The sequence below is a fragment of the Molothrus ater genome, chromosome 5, assembly GCF_012460135.2.
Source record: "Molothrus ater isolate BHLD 08-10-18 breed brown headed cowbird chromosome 5, BPBGC_Mater_1.1, whole genome shotgun sequence".
Taxonomy (NCBI): domain Eukaryota; kingdom Metazoa; phylum Chordata; class Aves; order Passeriformes; family Icteridae; genus Molothrus; species Molothrus ater.
In genome coordinates, this window is record NC_050482.2 from 7,956,315 (window position 1) to 7,980,285 (window position 23,971).

Here is a 23,971-nt window from a genome sequence, read left to right on the forward strand (position 1 = left end):
AAAAGTCACTCCATGAATTGAAAGAAAGAGAAAAAAAAAAGGGCTATCTATTGGAGTCTGAAAAGTGGATCAATAAGGACAGGAACATCTTGTGCTAGCCATAGGAAGCTCTGTGCTGGGGTTTGCTACTTAGATAAGAGGAGGCAGAAAGGAAGACCCAGGAGGGAGCAGGAAAGTGAGCAGGGCCAACCCTAGAGATGCCAGGGAAGCAGAGGATGATCAGTGCCTGAGGCAGTCACACACTTCATTAGGAATGAATAGTTGGACATTGCTGGGGAACAGGAGACAAAGTTCAGACTGAAAGGCAACCACTGAGGGAGAAATGTGCATAATTCTGGAGGATAAGAACAGTTTGGGTCAGGCCACGAGTAAGCTGCTTTCCCATCTCGCTGAGCAGGTGGCTGCCCTGCTCTGGCCATGAGCTGAGTGGTGCAGAGCACATCCTGCCCCGGGGGATCCCACCTGGACACGGGGCATCCTTAGCAGTCCAGGGAGCAGGGAGGTGGATGCAGGCCACCCTACACTGCTAACTATCCCGGCTGTCCTCTCAGCAGCCCTGGGAGGATGAATAGGAAGGACTCAACCAAACACAAATCCGAAAAATCCTAGCCTTTTCTTCCATCTCCCACCTAGGCTGAATAGCAATCGTTATCATCTACAACCCTAAACTCACCCTCCTCAGCTTCTACCTACCCGCTATAATAACTGTGACCGTTTTCCTCACCCTAAACACAATCAAAGTCCTAAAGCTATCTACCCTAATAACTGCATGGACCAAAATTCTGTCTCTGAACACAGTACTACTCCTAACCCTACTCTCTCTCGCAGGACCCCCCCCCCGACAGGATTCCTGCCCAAATAACTTACCATTCAAGAACTGACTAAGCAAGACATAGCCCCCGCAGCCACACTTAGCTCCCTCCTGTCCCTGCTAAGCCTGCTCTTTTACCTTCGTCTCGCATACTGCACAACAATTACAAACCCCGCGCCGCCTGGAGCTGCCAGGGACAGGGACAGGGACAGGGGTGCCAGCAGCCAGGCGGGGGATGCAGGCCAGCATCCCCGGGCAGGGCTGGGGAAGGGGGCATTCCATCCCACGGCGCCGCTCCCATCCCGGAGCCTATCGAAAGCAGCGGTTCCAGCGGGGGCTGCCGCCGTGCTCCCCAGTAAGATCCGGGCTGCCGGCGCTGCCTGCGGGGGTTTTGGGGCTGGCGAGATGCAGCCGGAGGATGCTCCGCGCTCCCTTCGCCACGCCGGGGCTGGACCAGCCTCAGCAGCGTGCGCCTGCGCTGCCAGCCTTCCTCCCCCTCCCGCTGCTGCTGCTGCTCCTCCTCCTCCCCCCGCTGCCGGCCCCTCCTCCCGGCTCTCCGGTGCCGGCTGCCGGGGCCGGCGGGGCCGCGGTGTCCGGGAGCCCCGGGGTTATGCGCGGCTGCGGGCGGGGCGCAGGGCCAGGGGCAGCCCGCGGCCGGGGCTCGCAGGTGTCCGGCAGGAGCGGGGGGCGCTGAGCCCCAGCAGCACCCCCGGCCCCGGGAAGGGGTGAGCGGGGGAGGAGGAGGAGGAGGAGGATGATGCTGCTGATGCTGAGGATGCGGCGGGCCGGAGCGGAGCGGGGGTACCCGGGCAGCGCCTGGCTGTGCTGCTGGCTGCTGGGCTGGCAGGCGGCCGCCCTGCAGCTGCCGCCCTGCGAAGAGGTGAGGTTTTCCGAGTCCTCTTTGGGTTTTCCCCATCCGTAAGGGCGGCTGGGGGGTACGCACCGGCTGGGGAGGAGGGTGGTATCCCAGCCAGGGGGTGCTGCTGGCTCCCCAGAGCTGTTCGGGGGATGGCAGAGGGCTCAGACCCACGGCAAAGGACCCTCAGCCGCGGCTCTGGGGCGGCTCTGGGGCGGCCGAGCCCCCCCCGCATCACGAGCAGAGCGGCTCCCTGGCCGTCGGTCGCGATCCGCACTCCCCACTCCCCTTGCCCGTGGTGATCCCTGCTCCCTTCGGTACATGGAAATAGCAGAGTCCCCCTCCAAACCAAGGGGGCTCGGCCGGCCTCGCTGTTTTTCTAAAATACCGTGTTGGATCAGCGCAAAGGTGGAGAGTAAGGGAGGGATGGTGCGGGAAGCTGTCCCGCCCGCCCGGTGCCAGCTCGGTGTGTCCGGGGCTGAGCCGTGCGTGTGCCATGGCGAGGGAAACTTTCTGGCTCTCTACTGCTGTAGGAACCCGAACCTGGAGGGAGTCGGTGTGCTCGGAGCGGGGACGCTCCGCACGGCTCTGCGGGATGCGGGGATGAGGCGGCCGGACAGGGATGCGCTGCCCCCGGTGGCCCCTGAGGTTTTCCGGGGAAGGAACCTGGGCTTCATGAAGCTATTTTCCAGGGTTTCCAGCCTCACTTCTACATGCAGGGAAGTCCTCTCTGCTGCTGTTAAACAGAAAGTCGGTCTTTGCTGTGTTTTAAGCCAGCACTAGGGGTGAGGAGCCTGGGTACCAGCATCCCAAACAGGTCTAGGTGGCCGGAGCTCTGCTCAGGCAAGCAGAAACCTGTAAGTGCATTAACAACAGTCAGTCCCCTTTCTTCTAACCCCCTCCTATCTGAGGATGCTCTGGGACTAAGAGCTTCCCCAGGTTACCTCTTGCAGTTGCACCTTTTAGCAAGAGTGAATTTGTCCATTCTCAGGGTGGGCTGGGGGTGGGTGACTGCAGCCAGAGGGGAGCACTCGGCTGGTGAAGGGTCCTGATCCATGCTTGGAGGTTACTGCAGCATGGGACCTCCTTGGCTGGAGGTGCAGAAGACCTTCCTGTGGTGAAGGAGAGCATTTCTGACCTGAGGAATATTCTCTCTTTGCCTATGAAATTTCCTTGTTGCCTTCCAAGTGGCAGAGCTCAGCGCTAGCCTAGCGTGGGAAATCTTGCAGTAGGGAGAGGTGATGTCTGGCAAATCAGTGTCTGTTTTGGGCTTGTTTCTCCTAAATGTTGATCATTCTTAGGGCATGTTTTTCCTAAATGTTAGTCATTCTCAGAGAGAGGAATTTATGCAGCCGCCTGCTTTAAATTACCTATCTGCCTTTTCAGCTAGTGAAGGGAAACAGGTACTTTTAGAGCTGTTTTCATCCTAAAGTCTTTGCATCAAAAAAAATGAAAACCTCTGCAGACGGTTAAAGGTGAGAGCTGAACCTGTGCAGTGGTACCAGAAGTGTAGAGCTGGTATTTTAAGCATCTTGCATTGGGCTTTAGGTGTGCAAATTCTCTCTAGAGCCCTACTCCTGTACACCTGTGGATCTGGACCTGTGGGCTTTTGCTTTCTTTTCAGAGAGGCTGGAAATGTTATTTTGCTTGAGTTGAGTGCTCTTTGAAACAGAGACAGCCCTCCCTCACATGGTTAAAAAGCTGTGTGTTGCTTGTGCTGGGGTGTGTGCAGCCATGAAAGTGTGTGTCCCAGGAAATGTAATTACAAGCATGTCTGGATGGAGAGAGAGGGGAGGAAAGAAAAGGGAACTTATGAAGAACCAGGATGGCAGATGAACTGCTTTACAAAAGGAAAGAACAGAAGTTAATACTTTTTGTCTCAAAAGATTGCCATTTTCCCTAATTCAGTCCAATTTGAGTGATCTGGGTGTATTGCCATTAACAACCTGATGAGATTGACTCTGATTTGGGCAGACTCAGACAGGGATGAAGTTATGCCATGAGAAAGCACAGCCTGTCAGAGGGTATTGCAGTCCTTTAAAGACTTGGTAAATGTCTTTTGTTTTATACCCAAAAAGTCTGAGAAGCACAAGGCTTAATGTACTGACAGGTAGTTCATTTTCAGTCTATAGGAGATCCTTCTTAGCAGCACTTTCCCCACTCCTTCCTTGGCTACTTGTTTCTGGTTCCCTCACTTATGACAAACACAGATATCTGCTGGTTTGTGAGATTTCTGTGCTGGCACAACATTTGGAGCAGTGGGATCTCTGGCTGTGCCTAGGGCTCTGTGATGCTCTCATTACATAGATAGTAAAATAATAATATCTAGCAATGTCACTTTCCAGAAACCTTTTTGTCATTGACTCCATTGGCCAGGGACTGTAGTAGTTCAGCACACAGGATTTAGGAGAGGTGTGTTTGTGCTGCAAACCAAAGGTACAAGCAGCTTCAGTGAATGCTCTGGGAGTTTTTGGAGTAAATTGATACAGCCATGAGCTTCTGTTCACAGCAGTGCTCAGTCCAGGCTGTGATGGTCATTCACATTGAGAGCCCTCCCTGAGCTCACCAGTGCCAGCAGCAAATTTCAAGGTGATTTGTGCATCTCCAAGAAGTGGAGTCAGGCTCAGCTTGGATGGCTGGGGTACCTCTGGGGTACAGCACCTGGGGAGACCCATTTCTGTGCCCTGTGCCTCTGGTGACCTGGCAGCTCGAATTAGGACAGTGGTAGAAGAACAAATGCAGATTCTGTCTTTGCACTGGTGAATTCTTTCTGCTGTGCCAGTGATGATCAGGGTACTCATGCAAATATTTCATGTGTTGCATAAATTATGACTTTGAGTGGAATTGATGACACCCATGCTTTTCACTGCCATTAAATACACATTAAGCTGTTATGTTGGAAATGATGAGGTATTCATGACAGTCCCCATGCTGCTGCAGGGACAATGGTTGTTACATCTTATCTAGTGTTTTGTGCTTTTTCTTTTCTGAACTTTTCAAATGAATGGGTCTTCTTCAGCTTCCCCTTAGACATTCACCCAAATCTCAGCAGATTTTGCTTTTAGGACATTTGATACTCAGCCTAAATGGGTCTTTTCTTCATTTCATCTTTCCCTGTGTTGTTTTTTGCAGTAATAATAAAAAAATGGAACTCCCTGAGTGACTCTTCTCTTGATTCCCATTCAGCCAAATTGCTTTCAAAGAGAGATACAGAGTATCCTGCTGGCAAAGATGTTTTCTTTCATACTCCTGTGCAACTCTCAGTTATTATGCAGATTGAGAAGTGCCTTTGACATTGATAATAAATGTGATTCTGATACATTGCATAGTTTACCTGCTGTTTTAGTAGACAGGTAAATTAAAGGGTAATGCTAAATGCTCTCTTTAAGGGAATGTATTTTTGCACTAGTCTGCTAGAATCCTTATGGAAAAGACAAAAACAATATAAGAAATTTTCCTGGAAAATGAGTCTTATAAAATCACTTGAAGGCAAAGGCATCTTAAGAATAAAGGGAAATTGAACTTAGGGCAAGTAAGGGGGATTTGGTGTGCTGAAATAGTGCCAATTCTCACAAGGAGAAAAGGTTAAAAAAATTAAGTATGTCTAAGCTAAGTGTGAAGTATTTTAAGTATATCAGTATGTTAAATCAGGATATTAGGTACTGAGCTAAGCAGTGTGGGAAGCAAGGTGAAATTCTGTCTTTGCATGTAAAGGATGGAGAGGAGATGTGTCAGTCCTGGAAAGGTGTCACATAAGCCAGCATGCCTGTCACCAAGTACACATGGCAGGAGCGACAGGGATGTGTGCTGGCAGGAACCTTGGAATCTGAAACACTCCTGTGCTGTGAGTGAGCTGGACCTGCTCGGGAAGAGGTCTGGAGTCATTGCAGAAGGCTCTGTGGAGGCAGTGCATGTGCTGGTGCTGAAACAATTTGGGTGGGTGAGTAAAAGGAAAAGAAAAGAATAAAACCTGTCAGAGGGGTTGTGTGCCCTGTCATTAGTAGTCAGGAACCGTGAATGCTGTGTTTGTTCTGCAGCTGGTTAATGAGCACACACTGATCACAGCAGAGGGTGGGGCTGTCTTGGTGAGGAGGGAGTAACTTAACAGAGCAAGAAAAAGAATTATTCCATGCATTAATGCATGGGATAGAGAAAATTAATGAGATGCAAATCTATGGGATAAGGTAGAAATAAAAATTATTTTTGTGCACTTGAGAGGCTACATGCTTTTATTATTAAAAGGTAAAAATTTATTTTATTTTTATGTGACCATAGACAACCTTTGGGTTGATCAAATGCAACTATTTGATTTCTGAGATTCATTTAGTCTCTGTTGGCTTGAAAATCTTTGAAGGGATTAGCTTATTTAGGAAGGAATTCTCCTTCTAAGTTGGTTTCCTTGCTGCCTCTTATTGGTACCCTCATCCATTTCTCTGAAGCATCTGCATTTGCCATTTTGGCAACAGAGCAGGTGCTACCTATACCAGCTCCTGGGATGATCCAATGTTGTATTCCCTAATTTCTAACCACCTTGAGAGATATTATATTAGACACTTAACCTGTGATTGATTCAGAGCCAGGAGAAGAGGCTGGGGAAAGATTTCTACACAGACCATTTTATTTCTTTCACGTCTTGCTACACAGATTTTGCCTTTGGGGGGGAAAGAGAAATGTACAGCTTCCATTTTCCATGGTGATGAAGGGTCATAAAGATGAGGAAAGAGGAGCAAAAAACAGGCTACAAAACTGCTGACAGTGAAGCTGATGGAGTGGAAACACGTGCACAAAAGGTGAGGAGAGAGATGCTAAAACACAGGTACCACAGCAGAAAGCACAGGAGCAGATCAAGGTGGGGGAAGCACAGGGAGATTGGTGAGGTGTCAGAAATGAAAACCTGGCCAGGAAGACAGATGCTGGCATAAAAACTGGATAGTGAGCCATGGCTGTAATGATTCAAGGGTAAGAGAATTAGTCATAGTGGAAACTGCTGTAACAGACCATAAACTCAAAAGAGTACTAGCCATTAAACCAACACAAGATTGCATTTCTTCCACCATCAAATATCACTGGATCATTCAGGGTGAGGTTTATCATTTATAAAGAAGGCCATGATTTTATTTTCTCTTTTTCCTCATAGGTTGAGGCTGAGTAAGAATGGGAGCTGTGCTGGGACACCTGACACCTCCATGCATCAGGACTAGCAGCCAGCCAGGGGCCAGGATGGGTTTTTGCAGGGATTTGGGCTCTCAGCTGCCTTTTCCAGGCCATGTTTTCCACCAGGTGTTGGTTGGGAAGGCTTTGGCAGTACTGTGTGTTGCTTTATGCCAGGTCAGAAATGCTGGAATCACTTGAAGGGAACCTTTTCCATGAGCCTGACCATGTGTCAATGAAGGTGTTGGCAGGGCTCCCACTGACTGCAGCCACCCTGGGGCAGAGCCAGGGGCTCTCAGAGCTGCAGGGCTCAGGCTGGGGGCAGCAGGGAGATGCCATCACTGCAGGCTTCCCTGTGTCATATGGTAGGCTGCTGTCAACGCCTGCTGAAGGAAGTAGTGAGCATCGACCGAGTAGAAATAAAAAGATTAGAGAAGAACAGATAATGGTTGGTAAAAGGAAAAGCAGCCTTGAGTGCCTCATGCTTGAAACAGGAAAGAAACAGTGTTTGGGAACAGGTCCCACATGTCTCCCAGATGGTGCCAAGGTTTTTCTAGGGGCTGCTGCTGTGAAGGTCCAATGTTATTATCCAGCATGGCCACATCTTCCCTAACTCTTACACCTACTTGGAAAAGAGTGTCCTGCTCACTAGCCCTTGTTAATACTTTGGGTCTTGCCCTGGACCAGAACGTGTGTTTAGATTTTGGTTGCTGGTACTGGGAACATTTTGGTTTTGTCTTTGGAAAGCAAAAACCTCTGGTTTTGAAGGAGAGAAATGGACAACCCCCCCTTTTTGTTTTTCATTTTAACAACCATCTTTTAAAGCAGACAAACAAACAAGACCCTTTCAAGTACAAAACATTGTCTAAATCTCATCATGACCTTGTTTCACCAGCATTGTGATACTCTCTGTGATAAATAGTGCCAGACAGTAATCACTGCGCACTTGGGACATGGGCTCAGAGCTGATTTAAGGTGATCTAGGACGACGTGTGCAGCTGAGCTGCTGGCTCTGCTGTGTTGGTGCTGATGATCCTGTCACTGTGCTGAGTCAGAACTAATGCTGATTTGGCTGCAAACTCACCTGCCACAAGGGGAAAAAAACCTAAAAGAAGACAAAAAAAAAAAGGGTGAGAGTTTAGCTGGGAGAGTGTCAGAGATAACTCGATCAGGGTTTATGTTCGGGGGTGATAGAAGGGATACAGGTGGCTTTGGGACCTACTCCAGGGCACAAGTCAGGTCTTCTTTTATTTCTAGACCATAAAGTTTTGGTAGAATAGAGCTAGCCTGGATTTACACTGAGATAATGGCAAGGGGATTGTATTTTGTCATGTAGGAAGAAGAAAATGAGAGCTGTGTGTTAAAGGTGTGAAAGAACTGGGTTGTTGCTCTCTGTTGTGCTTTGACTTAAGAGACACAAGTGCTGTCCCTGCAAGGAAAGGTATTTGCTGGCTGCAAGACATGTTTTCAATAAAAAAAATAATAGTTCCAGATGATGGCGTATTCCCAACTGGAAAATTTCTTTGGCATTGAGTTTTTACTGCTACAAAGAGAAGACAAATTGTTCATCCCATTGATATGGAATTAACCTCTCTTACCTGTTAGTGTTTTGTGGTCAAGAAATACAACACACAACAGAGGTGATTTATGGTATTTGTTGGAAAGTACCTACAAAAAGTGATAGGAACTGTTATCTGGTGGTGAAAATGCTGGGTAGCTCAAGTTTCATTTGGTTAGATTTTGTTCCACCTTAGAGGTACAAATATTTTCCAGGGATAATCCGCAGGAAAGTGGCTGAGGGTCTTTGGGATTGGTTAAAAGGCTGTGCCCACCCTGCCAAGAACAGGAGCATCAGAGAAGATATTCCTGTAAACAAGATGAGCAAGTCCATGAGTGTGGGCAGATCCCTGGCCCTTTTCTAGTTAGCAGGGTTGACCCAGTCAAAAGAGCTATTTTCTATATGATAATTACCAATGTGGGTTACTAGTGCTAATCTTATAATCCAATTTGTTGAAAAAAACCCCTGCTTTAGGGAGAGGGTGAGCTTTCCCTCTGAGGGTGGAACTGACCTGAACATGCTTAGAGGTGTTTTTGATGTAATGAATATGGTCAGAAAATTGAAATTCATTAGATAGCCAAGCCAGAGGGAGGAGAGATGGCGAGTGCAAAACCTGGAGATGCCATTAACATAATTGCTGCTGGCTTGATAAAATACAGGACACATTTAATGGTGGAGAAATCAGTGTCTAAATTGATTGTACTGTCACAGAAAACAGAAGTGTACCAGGTGGTGACTCTAGCAGCAAACTGAAGGGTAAAGGTGATTTAGACCTGGGCTATTGACTCTTCAAGTGTTAATTTCCCACGGTGTTTCCTGTGGTGTATGAAATCCTCCAGGTTTTGTACTTGCTCTCTGAAGTTTCTTAAAGGAAAGCCTTCACACAGGCTGGTGGTGTTTTATACACACAAGGGGTGGTGCTGTGTCTTTGGAGAGATGTACAGCAGAAATGGATGATGGCTGGTTTTCCCCAGGCTTTTATATCCATGGCTCCCTCCTGCTGGCAGGTCAACGGTGCTGATCAAATGCTGCTTGTTTCTGGTTAAGCTGCTTTTTATCTCCAGCTCTGTGGCTCCCTGAAGCAAATGAAGAAAAGAAAGATTTCCCAAGACAGTTCTTTTCTTCTCTATTCTGTTTGCTCTTATTTAATCCAATTTTTAAAAAATTCAGACTTCTCTTGAAAGGCAAGCATGAGGGGCTGTAACCAGGCTTTCTTTATGGCAGGATTCATGCTTGCATGGAGGGACTACGAGCTGATGTTCATCAGGGATGCTGGGGCCAGGCTGCATGATGGAATTGGAGTGGGAAATGAGTCAGCTTATGATGCTGCACCTTCCTCACAAGCACCTGCCCTGCAGACCTGCTGATGAGCAGCTTGTCTTCCTTGTGATGAATGTCAAGTGTCCTGATTAGCAGGAGAGTGGCTCTCTCCTAGAGCTGCTCAAGTAACAGCTGAACCCAGGCCAACTCTTTGCTTTTCCAGAAGATCTGACAGGATGACTGTCAATTAATGCCTGGTTTTGATGCTGAATATAGGATACACATGTGCTCTGAATTCCCCTTTTTTAGCTAGAAGCCCACTGTTCTCTGTGTTAGCCTCTGCACAGTGAGGCAGTAGATCCAGAGGCATTGGTCTATCCTGCACCAAAGGAGCACATCCTGTTAGAGTTAAACCATCCTTTCAGGGAGGCACTGACCAGGTATCACAAATAGTTCAACACTGAGCCCTGAACTGCTGCTGAAATAGCTGTGATCAATGATCACACTCCCATTCACCCCAGCTAAGAGGAGGCAAAATGCCAAAACCAATCAATTCCTGTATCTTTTTGTTTTGCAGTATTTTTAATGGCACTTAAAGCCAACTCTACTTAAATGTTTGCTGGCTCCTCTGAAAAGTCATTGCTTTGCAGTTCCAGCATTTAAATTAAAAAAAATCCAAACAAACCAGCTGGTTTGCTGCATTGCCCATTGTGATACTGACCTGCAAATCTCTTGAACTGCTTTGCTAAACAAGGGAAAAAGATTTCCTCAAAGCCTCGTCATGTGCTCATGCAGGAATCACAGCTTTCATTGAAAAAGGTGGGAGAAAAGAAAAGTTAAGTTGGCTTCTCAGTATTGAAGAGTTGAAAATGTGAACTTTGAAAGTCTGTAAAGTTAAATGAGGTGGAGCTAAGTTGCATAGTGTTTTAAGATCCTGTGGCACTTAAATAGGTTATATGAATTTGATGGGGTGGAAGCAATGATGCCTGACTCAAGGTTTTGGGAGGCTTTATGTGACTGTTACCGAAAGTACAATTTGATTAACAAACTTTGACATGATTTAAATTTAGCATTTACACTGTAGATTGTCTGATGGGAAGACACAGTAGTGCCTCATTGGGCACCACACATGCTAGAAACAGGAATAAATTATTGGGACAATGATCTGCTCTCATAGGCAGTCTCTAGCCTGCTGAACAGGACAGACCTGTGAAAAATGTGTGTTTTATGATCGGCTTTTCACAAATATTAAAATGAATATTATATGTGTCATGTTAGAAAGTTATGCTGTATTAATTCTCTTAAGTGGTGTGTTAAATATAGTTTTAGGTTATAACATAATGTTAAAATAGAAACTATGCTATGTAAGATACTTTAAAGAAAGGACTTGAAGTGAGAAAGCAGCCACAGGACACCTAAATCTTCAGAGAAAGTGAATTTATTGCTCTCTTATCAGAAGAAACTTCTGATGAACTTCTTCCTGCCTCACTCAGCCATGAAAACACCGTTAGGATTCAGAGGAAGAAGCTGACACTGACCAGACAGAATCCTTTATTTGAATGGAATTTATGCATCATGTATGAAGTGTATGAATATGCAACAGGCTGTTGTTTTTAAGGGTTAATCCTCTGTTAAGGTGGGTCCTTTTTCAGGCTTATGTTGCCCAGAAAAGGTACCTGGATGTCCATAACTCTTTGTCCCTATTGTCTCATATTGTCCTAATCCTAATTGCCCAAATTTTTATTATTCTAATTATATTGCTATTTTTATTATTATTATTTTATTTTTATTATTTGCCATTTTATTATTTACCATTTTATTATTATTAAACTTCTAAAATTTTAAAAGCAAGTGATTAGCATTTTTCACAGACCCAAAGAGCTCTGGTCCCTGAGGTGTCAATGTGCCCCCCCTGGCATGGATTTGCCCATGGCAGCTGGCACAGCATGGGACACTGCAGTAGAAGCTCTGGATGAATTCTGGAACCCTGCAGTTAGGCAGTAAAGATGAGTAGAGGCAGTTTGGTGATGGGATGATGATAACTGGGTACTTGTTAGATGTTAGGAAAGCACGTAGCACCCTCATTGTTCTTCAGGACAGCAGAAAATCAGCATGCAGAGACCTTGCCCCAGTGATCCCTGCATATTCCAAGCATGAGATCCTGATGGTGTGGAAGTAACACAAGGCAGAACCAGCATTTCTACCATAAAAAGAACTTCCCCTGCTTTTAATCGCACAAGTTGAGTGCCTAGCTTGACTTTAGTATCTGGCAGAGACATTCACCATTAAAGATTAATATTTATCATCCTGAAAGTGATTTTTCTGCTGAATGTGCCCATTTTTTTTCCACTGGCTACAGAGGGATGCTGGCTTTTGCCAGGTAGATGCTCAGCTTTTAGTTACCTGAAGCAAAATGAGGAGCCATCAGTGGAATCAGTCCCCACTGTGAGTGGCATTGGCTGTTACACAAGCCCCAAGGTCACTTTGCAGCACTCTGTAAGCTGCAGGGGTGAGGGTGTTTTGATAAGCTGGGACATCACAGCAGTGCAGCTAGGTCTCTGCAGTGACCTAATTATACTGGAGAAGGGATCTAAATCTTTGCCTCTGAACTGCTGAATTAGAAGGGAAACACAGCAGGAGCATAGTCTTGGTCCCTAGTTCTGGAGAGCTGTTTGTGAGCCAAGAGGCTTTATTGCTTTGCCTTGTAGCAGCCTCCTACCAAAGTGCATTATCTGACAGCAGAGTCCCTTCCTCTCCAGGAAATAATTAACATCAGGCTAATGCCAGGGCAAATTTCTGTATTATACATGCAGGATATACCAGTGTCTGTCTGTCTATCTATCTATCTCTAGACACACACTTAAGCTTGCCTGTAACGATTAGCTTGTAATTTGTCAAATGGGCTAGACCTTGTATCTGTGTTTAATTTCCCACTGCAAAAAGGCAGCTGCAGGGTTTTTCATGGCTCCCCATGTGTGTGGTTATGGGCTGGCTGCATTGCCCAGGCAGGTAAAGCAGCTGTGAATGCATTTCTCTCTTTGTGTCCCAGACTGGCTCATAGCTCGTGGGCACAATCAGCAGCGAGGGACAGCTGTGGAACTGTGTCTGAGCAAAACCCTGATCTCTCCCTCCTGCCTTTGCCTGATGAGTCACTGCTGATTGATTTGACTGATGCAGCCCTTTTGATAACACACTACCCTGCCCTGGAACAGGGTTTCATGGGGTTAGGGACAAAGCTCTGCCTTCTGCTGTCACGCCAAGCTCATCCCTCACCAGGGCCCTGCCTGGATGCAAGAGGGAATCTTGCAGCTCTGGGCACTCTCTAGCTGTTAGAAATGCTAACAAATTTGGATTTGTAGCTGCCTAAGCTTCCTTAGCCGTGTGGGTAAATCTGGACTTCAGAGGAATAGTGCAAGGCTTGGCTAGACCCTGCTACTGGAGGTCATTTTACCTGGAGTCAGCAGCACAGACACAGAAAGAAGTCCAGAAGCTGAATGTAGCTGATGGCCAAGTTAAATCTAAGATGTGTTTTCTCCACTGTTTACTTAGCTCAGGCTGCCTTGGGCAGCTAGTTTCTCCTTGGTTTTATTTATTTATTAGTTATTCTTGCAGTGGAAATGGGCTCTGTGGGCTTGGAGACAGCCCAGGAGGGCAATATCGCATGAGGCTGCTCATAATGTACAATGTTACCTATTTCTCTTTGTCAGGCTGTGATTTAAGATATTGCTTTGTTCAATGAACAAGGTTGTTTCACATAAGGCAGTTAAGTGCTCACAAGGGCTGCTCCTATCCTGGGATGAGTGGCTGCAAGTCAGGCAGAAGTTCCCAAGCTAAACATCCCAAACATGATGTCCCTCTAGTGTTACAGGTGTCATCAGTCTCTATTTTGTCTCTCTTTTCCACCCCCCTCAGAATGGAATATTCATAAAAACATACAGCATTTCCAAACTTGAATATTGATAAAGATTCAGCTAAAATTTATAAAGAAAAAATTGTATTATTTGTAATGGGGTTGGTTTTTTTTTTTCTTTCCTGTTTGAAAATACTCAGCCATCTGGTCAGCAAACAAATAAAATGCTGAATGATATTGGCAGCAAAACATCCACTGAAAAACAATGAATGGGAGAAGGAAACAGTTCACAGTCTTTCCGTAGCCTGGTGGGTTTTGGTTTTGCATTGTTTTTTTTCTTTTTCCACAGAGAAGACTCTTGGATAAAATTTGTATTCGTAAAATGCAGAACCTGCTAATAATCTTCCTATAAGTAAATGCAGCTTTGGCAAAACCTAAAGTCAATGAAGTTATTTTTATTTTTACTTCCCCACGAGATTAATTAGGTTTGGCAAAAGAAGCATGCCTTTCCTTAATTTTCAAAGTGCTTACTTTGTAGTGTTACATGTAAATGCAATATTATATATTAGTGTAATATAATAAGTAATATTGCATAGAAGTGTAACCAAGTCCTGTCTAGAAACATGTTTGCTGTCAATGTGACCACTTTGCTTAAAATTGTATGAGTTTGAGTGCAAATCACTTGTTTTGACACAAAACTGACCAATACTTAGAGCTCTTCCTTTTGGGGACTGTATGTATGGGTAGAGGAGACTGTGGATTGAGGCAATATTCCCTTGGACATTGAAGGTTTATTTCACTGATTCTCTCCCTGGGTGTACCTAAAATCAGCCCCTGAGAAAGTCAAAGTGTGAATGGGACAAGCTGAGCCCAAGAGTAAGCCAGGCTCATATCCCCATGGAGAGAGGAAGGAGCACACCAGGAGCTCATGGATGTGGGTCACCATGATGAGGGAATGAGGTGTGGGTTTGTCACACCCTGCCCTGGGCAGGCCAAGTACCTCATGGGCATTTTTTCATGTAGCAACATCTCTCAGGAGAAAGGGAAACGTGGAGCAAACGCATTTGGGAGGAAATTGTGGAGGAGGTGGCAGGGCAGAAAAATGATACAAGATCAGACAAGTGAGCATCACATCCAGGCTTCCCTCTAATAACTGGGTTTTTCCTTTTCTAATAATATTCTGGTGCCTGCTGTGAAAATTTCTTACACCTAATGGAAAGTGATAACCAACAGCAGAGGGACAGGGGAGGAAGCTTTGCAAAATGCTCGTGCATGTGCCTGCTTTTAAGCACATGAATAATTCCTCTGAAGTTTGAAAATGACTGCCTTATTTAAGATGAAGTTGATGTTAAATACCATCCTGGATTAAAGTCAGGGAATTCTGTGTATTACAGAGTCAATGCTCTGACATAACTGAGATATATTATTGAATTTAAATCTTTTGCCTCCAGTAAGTTGAGGATTTTGCTTTAGGTTCAGTGTTGAAAAGAAAAAAAATTGATTGGTGTTAAGAATATTTAAATGTTAAGTCAGTTTGGTTTAATTTCATGCTCTTTTGTGGGTTTTCATAGAAATTTTTCTTCTGTATATATTCTGCAGATATTTTAAGACTAACTAATGATGTCCTCTCATAAGCTTTTTAAAATGGAATTTGTGTAGCAGATTGGACAGGATGATGCTGTGGGGCTGCTGCAGGAGGGGAACTGCAATGAAATGGGCTGTTTTGATGCCTCAGATGATTAAATCTGGCCATAGTTCAGGTCCTCACAGGATTAAAGTTGGCAACTTGTAAAATATTGTTACCTTTATCCTCCTCCACATGAACCCCCTGGGAGCCCTGTGAGGATGAGGCAGTTTGGCAGTAGTGAACTGAATCATCAGAGATGGATTTTCCCTATGGACACTGTAATTGCAGAAGTTAAACCTGGTTCAGAGCAGTGGCTTAGTCCGGAAGTGGCTGTACAGAAGGAGAAGCACAAGCTCCTGGATGCACTTGCACATGCCCAGAAATATTAATTTTGAGCTAAATGGTTCACTCAGATTGGAGGAGCCTTGTAGATACATATGCTATAGAATTTGTCTTAACCATTTGCTCCATCTGGTTAATTTTTCTCAAGTTCATGGATATAATTTCCCCACTGAAGTTATCAGCTCAGGTCCTCATCTGAAGTAAGTTATTTTGTCTTACTCAGCTGTTTTATATCTGATGTAGTTCTAGTTTGTGAATTCTACACATCTCAGGAGCACCCCAAGTAAGGGTTTGCCCATGTCCTTTATTTTGAGATTGTAAAAAGGGACCCCAATTTATCATCTTATCTTGCATCTGGTAAAGAAAGGCCATGACAAGGCATGAAAAGAAGTGAGTTCATTTGGCTGGTGCTCCAGGAAGCAGTGAAATTTGCCACTGTGTTGGTGTTCAGAAGGAGAGCAAGGAGCAGAAATAAAAAGGAAAAAGTTGTCTTGGGAGATGGAAAACTCAGAGCCCAGGGGAAACCTGGTGGAAGCTTGTGCATCTGTTGAGTAGAGACTGCCTGGGTCTGCTGGCTCACCTTGGAGCAGCTTGCTGTCCATCTCAGGCCTGGCATCATTGAAGCACAAAATGATTTGGGTTGAAGGGACCTTAAAGATCCTCTGGTTCCATCTCTGCCATGAGCAGGGACACCTTTCATTAGACCAGGCTGCTAAGGGCCCCCTCCCAGCCAGGCCTTGATGGCCTTGAATCCTTCAGAAACTAAAGCTCAGCAATTTTTTGCAGTGGCTTAATTAGAGCCACTTGGGATACTGCAGGTACCTTGGGTAATTACTTTCTTGGGATTTGCTTCTGAGGTATTAAATAGTTATTCCCTGAACCCTTTCTGTGCAGATTGCCCTCTGAATAGGCAACAGTCAGCAACATCCATGCTCAAAAAACCAGAAGCTTCTCTTTTCATTTATGAGTCTTAAGCCCTGAATAGCTGGGAATAAAACATCAAGGTTTAAAAGGAGGAGGAATGAATAAAATCCAACATATTAAAAGTTATAATTAGAACTGCGATCAAGTTTGATACTGTCAGGCCTGTTCGACTGTAATAACAGAGTAGCTCTGAATAAAAAGCTTCACCATATTGGTAGTGAAACATGAATCTTGTTCTAGGAGAACATTTTGGCTGATTGCACAGTGCCAGGGTGTGTGGATGTGAGATACAGCTTGTGGGTGGCTTATCTGGTGTCCATATGCACGCAGCGTTTGCATAAGGCGTGCTGTATACTCGATGGTTGGGAATAACAGGCACTAATATTTACTTTCCTGAAGAGAAAAGCTGGGTTTATGTGTATGGAAGTGACCTTGTGCAAACAGATCTCTGCCAGCCTGTCTGGATGCTGCTCTGTTTGTGTGGCAGGGAGCAGGGAGGGACACCCAGCCAGCTGGGGACTGTCCATCTGTCCTGCACTGCAGCACTCGGCCCCAGCACTGTGGGGAAAACCACTGGTGCCACATTGTCATTGTCCCCTCTGCAGGGCACTTTGCTTTGTGCTCTGACTGGTGAATACCAAATGACAAAACAGCATTTAGTGAGCTTTCTCCTTTATAGTTTTGTAGATAGAAATTTATTGCAGTGGGCAGGTGTGGCATTCACATTCTCTGGAAAGTCCCTTTGCCCAGGATTTTTCTCCTGGGAAGCTGAGAAGCCTCTGAGAAAAAGGAAAACAATTCTTCTCTCGTTTGCTTCTCCTGTGTTGTGCTCATGTGGAATGTGTTTGGAGATTGTTTACCCACAGGTGATTGTTCATTGGATTCTGCTGTGAGCTGTTTTCACTCATTGGCCAATCAGGGCCAGGCTGTGTCGGGGCTCTGAAAAGAGTCACAAGTTTTCATGATTATCTTTTTAGCATTCTGTAAGTATCTTCTCTGTACTCTTTAGTATTGTATAGTATTCTTTATTATAATATAGCATCATAAAATAATAAATTAGCCTTCTGAGAACATGGAGTCAGATTCATATTCTTCCCTGCCACGGGGATCTCTGCAAATACAATAGGTGGGGGGGGAATACTATAAAATTACACCTCTACACCTCTTTTCGCCTTTTAAAAATTGTTTTAAAAGAATGTATAAGGGATAGATTTCCAGTGGTTAATAAGGCAACTACTTAAGCCATGCATAGGATGCCTAAATATGGAGAGTTAAAAAGTTTTTGCCCATTAATGCTACTTTGATGGGCCCTCATGAGATTGTGAATATTGGGATTAAAGCTGACAGTTTTTTCTTAAGCATAACATTTCTGTTAATGCATGATCTTTCAATCTAGTTGACTTCAATAATTACTGATTTAAGCCCTAAGAACCTACTTCAGCAGGGGGTTTTAGGGATTGGTCTTTTGGGGTTGTTGTCAAGGTGTGCCCTGCACCGTTGTGACACCATTGATTTGTGTGACACCACAAACCTGCACTTGCAGTGACCTGAAAACCTCTTGTCACAAACAAGAACAAGTGAAAAAGGTGTTATTTTTAAAATGCTTTTCTTGAGTATTGGAATAGGGATTCCTGCTTTGGAAGAGAGACAGGAAAATCACTGAAAAGCCTGGACCTCCTGAAAATGCTGATTCTTGCTGTGTGAAAGCAAAGTGATACAAGGCAGTGGGGCGAACATCTGTAGGATTGTGTAAAATCACCATATATAGTGAAACTATCACTGAAAATGTTCAGCCATGTAGGAAGTGGTGTGCATTTATTAAAATATGATTATGTGTGCATTAAAATGTGTGTAATAAAAAGAAAATAAAGCCCACAAAAAACAAGCCATGATGTATAAATTTTAAATTGTAAGATTTTCATGTCATGAATATTAAAGAAGAGTTTTCTCTATTAATGCATAGGTGATAATAAAAGTCATTCTCAGTTTGATAAACTACATTTATTTGGTTGTAAAAATCTGAGGAAAAATACAAAAACTCATAGAAAGCTTGTTGCAGTTAATGGAAAAATATTCAGTTTGTGGAACTGGATTAAAGCTGTCCAAATTACTGCTGGGTGACTAAAAGACTAGATGACTCAATAATATTAGAACAATGAAGATCAACTTATGTGTCAACATCCTTTATGATCATATTCTTTACTTCAGCTTTCTCTTTAGCCTGTTTTTGTTTTCGAAAATGTAGAAGCTCATGTAAAAATTATGATTTTCCAATCTGTCTTGTCTAAAACCTGTTTGAGAAGCAATAGAGATTTGCAGATGAATTTGTTAGGTTTCAAGACTGAAGGGTTAAAAACTGCCCTCTTCAACCTGCATCCCCCCCGTCCTGCCTGCACCAGTCCCTCCTCCACCTGTGCTTGTTGACCACAACATAATTTGGTATTTCCTTTACTGGTACAAGGGACTTTCACCTGCACACTCCTGGGGAAGAAAATGGAGAAGGGAGGGAGCTTAGTCACAGGGAATTCATCTTCACAGAGGTTAATTTTCAAGAGGGAAGGCTCTGAACTATCTGTTGGTCTCTTTTGACATTTGTAGAGCTTTGTGAGCATGAAAGGCTGTGAGTGCTCAGTGTGACAGTTCTCACAGACTGCAGTGACATGCTGCTACCCTGCAGAAAGCCAATGTGCCTCTGACAAGTCTATTACCAGTGAGGTCTGACTGTGGCTTATTGCATTCGACATCTTTTTACAAAGGGTAAAGTGTTTTAAAGAATTTCGAGGAAAAACTGGGAGAAAATGGTTGCAGAAATTTCTTTTCTCCACACCAAAGACAATGCTGGTGTTACAGCAGCTGACCTCCTCCAAAGCAGCTGTTATTAAGGGCAGAAATGGTAAAATTAGGCCTTATAATCAAGTCCAAGGTGTTTAGACTGTAAAACCTTTTGAGCAAGGTCCTCTGGATCAGAAAGAGCAAGACCCTGGGTGGTTTAAGCATTATAACTGGATGAGTGTGTATCAGAAAAGCACAGGGTTGCTGCTGAGAATCCTGAAAGGCAAATCAACACATGGGCTAGCAAAACCTTAGATCTATCCCAGGGGCTGGGAAGAACAATTGCTAAATGTGTGGTGAAACAGTGGCAGGTGAGAACTACTGACATGCATGGTGTCCTGGCAGGAGCAGGGGCTGCAGAACAGGAGGAGGTGTGGATGGGTGGTGGGAATGCTCCCTCCTTGTGGAAGTTGTTTGGACATTGCCTGTGCTGTTTTTTGCACCAGAATTATATAAATCTACAATACAAACTAAACCAGATTCTATATAATATGGTCTCCTAACTAGACAGCTTCTTATGTTTTCCTGCTCCTAAAGTTTCTCTGTGTTAATCCAATAAATGCTGCTGGATTACAAGCACTGGTTATCATAGGAGGGATCATGACAAGCTTGAAGCTTCAAGCTGAAGCTGTACTGGCTGGAAAGGGAATCTCCCCCCACCCTGGGTGCTGTGCCATGGTTTCTGCCTGTCCTGAGATGTATTGTGCCCCAGGCATCATCACCTCTGAGCCACAAAGAAGTTTTGTGCCAGTACCCCTCGGTGCCTGAGGTTTGGTCAGCCCCATCACTGCATGGCAGTGGTTAATTAAGCAAAGCATGTGAGGCTTTGTGTGTTTGAGGGCTACTGAAAAACCTCACTTGCATGGGGAGATCATAGAATTACAGAATGGTTTGTGTTGGAAAGGACCTTAATGCTTATCCAGTCCCAACTTCCATCATTCACTAGACCAGGTTGCTCCAGGCCCCATCCAACCTGCCCTTGAACACTTCCAGTGAAGGAGCATCCACAGCTTCTCTGGGCAGCCAGTTCCAGTATCTCACCACCCTCAGAGTAAAGAATTTCTTCTTAATATCTAATCTAAACCTGCCCTCTTTCATTTAAAACCATTGCCCCTTCATCCTGTCATTACGTGCCCTTGTGAAAAGCTCCTCTCCACCTCACCTGAAGATCTCCTTTAGGTAGTGGAAGGTGCTGGAAAGTCTCCTCAGACATTTGGAATATTTACCATAAAATATTCCTTGTACCCCTGAGCCCTCTAAGAGGATAAGTAGTAACTTTGTACCTCTCAGCTCCTCATTAGGGGATTAATTAGGTGTGCTTTTTAAGATATATTGACAGTCCTGAGGTCTTTGTCTCTAATTATTATAATCTATTTTGTCTCAAGTGTTTCACCTCTAGAATTGGGCAGCATTTTCCTGCCTTTTGGGCAATTTGACTGTCAAAGCTGTTATTTTCACTCAGTGTTATGGCCTGATATAATTCCTTGCTCTAATTCTACAAAAGAGAAAAATTGACATCTCAGTTTCTCAGCCTCCTACACAGGGTAACACAGTGTTTGCCTTTTATTCCCAGAGTAACAGAGTTAGCAGTGGTAAAATCTGGTCCTGTTCTCTGTTACTGGAGAAGTAATAAAAATAAAATTATAGAGGAAATTGGGTTTTTTGTTTGTTGCCATGTTGGCTTGAGGATTGAGTGATGTGCTGCTGAAACTGGAGACTTAATGGTGGCTCATTCTCTCTCCGTTGCTGGATGTTGCCTTTTGAATTAATCTCTAGGTCTTTGAACTAATTATTTTGAGAACACATGAGGATGTGCAAGTGTTGCCTCCCTTCCCCCATGCTGGCATGGCCTTTGAGGAGGGGAAGGACTTACACAAAGTCGGATATAAACCCTGACCCTGTCTGAGTAAATTAAGGAGGTGGAATTACTGATAGGAGCGCTCAGCTCCGTAATCTGAACAGGAATGAAAATTCAGATGAGAAATGCTTTGGGTGTTTAGGTGAATCCATAGTGAAGTTTTAATTATGTCCTTTTGTGACTAAGCCTAAATTGCTGCCTTAACAACTTCCCAATCAGTAAGGCTGGATGAAATGGTGTTAAATAATGTTAGTGTTTTCCACTGACATTTCTTAGGAGCAAGATCTCTCTGTTAATTTTCCACGAGAAGCACACTGAGCCATTTTCTGCTCTGCTCCCACTCTCTCTGATGCCATCAGGGAGGTGCTTGCCCATGGGAGTGGGAGCAGATTGTGCAATGGGCAGGTGGGGTGTGCACAAGCTGCTGTCATCATTCCAAGAACAGCAGGATCAGTTCAGACCATCAGATGTCCAGGGGAACCTGAGGTCCTGGTGCAGTCAGAAAAATTTGGATCTGCATCTGAATTTTTTTATTATCAGTGCATGGCTTAGGTTTTGCAGCTATTTGTCTCAGCTATTATGAGACCTGCTTTGCTGCCTGGAAGTTAAACAGCCCCTAAATGTGCCTTGCTTCTGAGTTTTCCATGTTGCCAGCAGTGAGGCATCACCCAGTACGCTGCAGCCCTTGACCATTGCATAGTGGGACATTTACAAGCCTGTGTGTTCATGAATGATCATATCTGGTAATACCCATTTCTTCAGGAGAAGGGCTTTATCAGAGCATGCTTTTAAGGTATTAGAGATGCAGAGATTTAAGTGGGTGGCCCAGTGGCACTCTCAAAGCCACAGAACAGCTCAAGCTGGTGGCAGAAGGAGGAACAGGAGCTATAAGTCTTATTCCCAGTGTTTGCTCTAAACACTAATGAACTGTTTTCTTAATGCAAAGCCAAAGCCTAAAGTCTGTGTTGTGAAATATCCAGGAGAGTGAAACTTAGGATGCTTATAAGCCAGTTATCTTCAACCTCCCAGGCGTTTAATGCACAGTTCTGACTCACTCTTCTATACCATTATGAGTAATAATGGTGGTAAAATTATGTTAATCTCTGATTACAGTTATAAATAACAGTTTCTCAGGTTCAGGAGAGCCCAGCTTAGGGTAACTGCTAAAACTACCCACAGCTCAAAGGGTGACTGCATTCATTCTTACATGTACATTTTCATTGTACTTAGTCATCACAGTACTCCTCAGGAAGAAAGAAAAAAAGCATATTATTAATTAGATGGGATATTGGGAAAAAGTGGGTGGAAAATGAGTCAGTGACTGTAGCTGTTGTGGTACCCAGATGTGCATGTTATGGACAGGTCTGGTAGTTCCATTTGGATACATACTCATGAGTAATTCCCTGTTCCCTTCTGCCATGCAGATAAGAGCATCTGCACTCTCATTTATTATTTATCTGTGAGCAATGTTTTTCTTTTAATTAGAAATGTCAAAGTAAAATGATCTTTTCTGGGACTAGAAATGGCTCTTGTACATAAAGGATTATGTGTGCTTGGAAAATGTTAATACATTTCCATTTAGTGAACATCATGTTAAAGCTACTGTACTGCAGTACGAGCTTTGTAGAAACAGTGTTTTGGAGAAGATGATGAAATTTGATAAAAAGCCCCACTATTTTTGGCCAACCATTCTTTCTATATGGTTAATATCATCCCCATTTGTTACGAAGCCTTTTGATGGTGGATGCACATGAAGTGTAAAATGTAAGATGAGAGGCCCTGCTGTACCACACCTCTGCTCTGCACTTAGCCCATTTCACATTTGGTCACTTCTCAGTCTGCTGCCTTGATTGCTCTCTGTAATTAAATTCTCAGCAGCAAATTCAATTTCTGGGCAGCTGTGGCAGTGAACAGTGCTCCTCCTGTGTCTTCTTGGATGGTGCAGAGAAAAGCAAGGCAGCACATGCAAAAAGCTGTCAATTGTCTCTAGCAGAAGGATTTGAGGAGGGAAGTGCAGTGAGGTAAGGGTTAGTCCTGCCAGTCCAACAGAAATAAAAACACTTCTTAATAAAAACAGTCTTGAATTCATGGAAAAGGCATCTGTATTTGTGGGATATGGTTTCCATTCCCTGTCTCCAGGCAGTGTGGCTCTGGGAGGGTGGGTGCTGTGGATGATGTATATTCAGGCCCATGACAGAAGTGCTGGAGCAGGGTGCTAACAAAGGGGATCCTGTTTTTAGTGTTCAATGCCAGTTCAATGCCAGTTCAATGATCCAGTTTTTAGTGTTCAATACCACCTGGGCACCAGGTCACTCAGGGAGAGATCTGCCCATTCAGATTAACCTGGGCATGCTCAGTCCCCCTGTGCTACAGACAGACCTTTCCACATGGCTTCCCATCTTTTAATGTGGCTAAAAGGGGAGTCCACAGCCTTTGGGTTGCCAGACTTTGCTAAATAACTCATCTTCATCAGCACTAAATCTTCTAGCCCTTTTTAAAAAGGAGCAGCTGTAGGAAGATTAATGTGTTTGAAAGCATCAGTCTGTGACAAATGGTGTCTTTGGTAACTCTGGCTCACGTGGGCAATTTCTCTGGAGTCAGTGGGATGGCTTGCTTGAGCAGAAGCCATCAGTCACAGCTCCTGCACAGCCCTAATGAAGTGTGTGGCACTGAAGGAAGGATGCTGCTTCTCAGAGGAAGGCACAGGTCCAGCCTTACTGAGTAGATGATGCAGGCAATCATCCCTGTCTGTAGTTTCATCACTTTAGGAAGCATGACTAAAGAAATAGTTTCCTTCAAGAATTCCCAGTATGTTTTGAGTTAGGTTAGGTTAGATGCCATGGGGTCAGCAGGAAGAGAAGAGTCTCCACTAGGCTAGAAGCTGTGCCACAAATAACACCTC

The 23,971-nt window shown here is 44.5% G+C and overlaps 1 protein-coding gene across 1 annotated transcript in view; it reads left to right on the forward strand.

Annotated features, from left to right (window-relative positions):
• Window positions 1-1,358: 1,358 nt before the first annotated feature.
• Window positions 1,359-23,971, forward strand: part of ELAPOR2 (endosome-lysosome associated apoptosis and autophagy regulator family member 2) — a 100,185-nt gene continuing 77,572 nt past the window's right edge. The window contains 1 exon segment of the mRNA XM_036401254.2: window positions 1,359-1,691. Coding sequence (XP_036257147.1) covers window positions 1,566-1,691 — 126 coding nt within the window. The 5' untranslated portion in view covers window positions 1,359-1,565.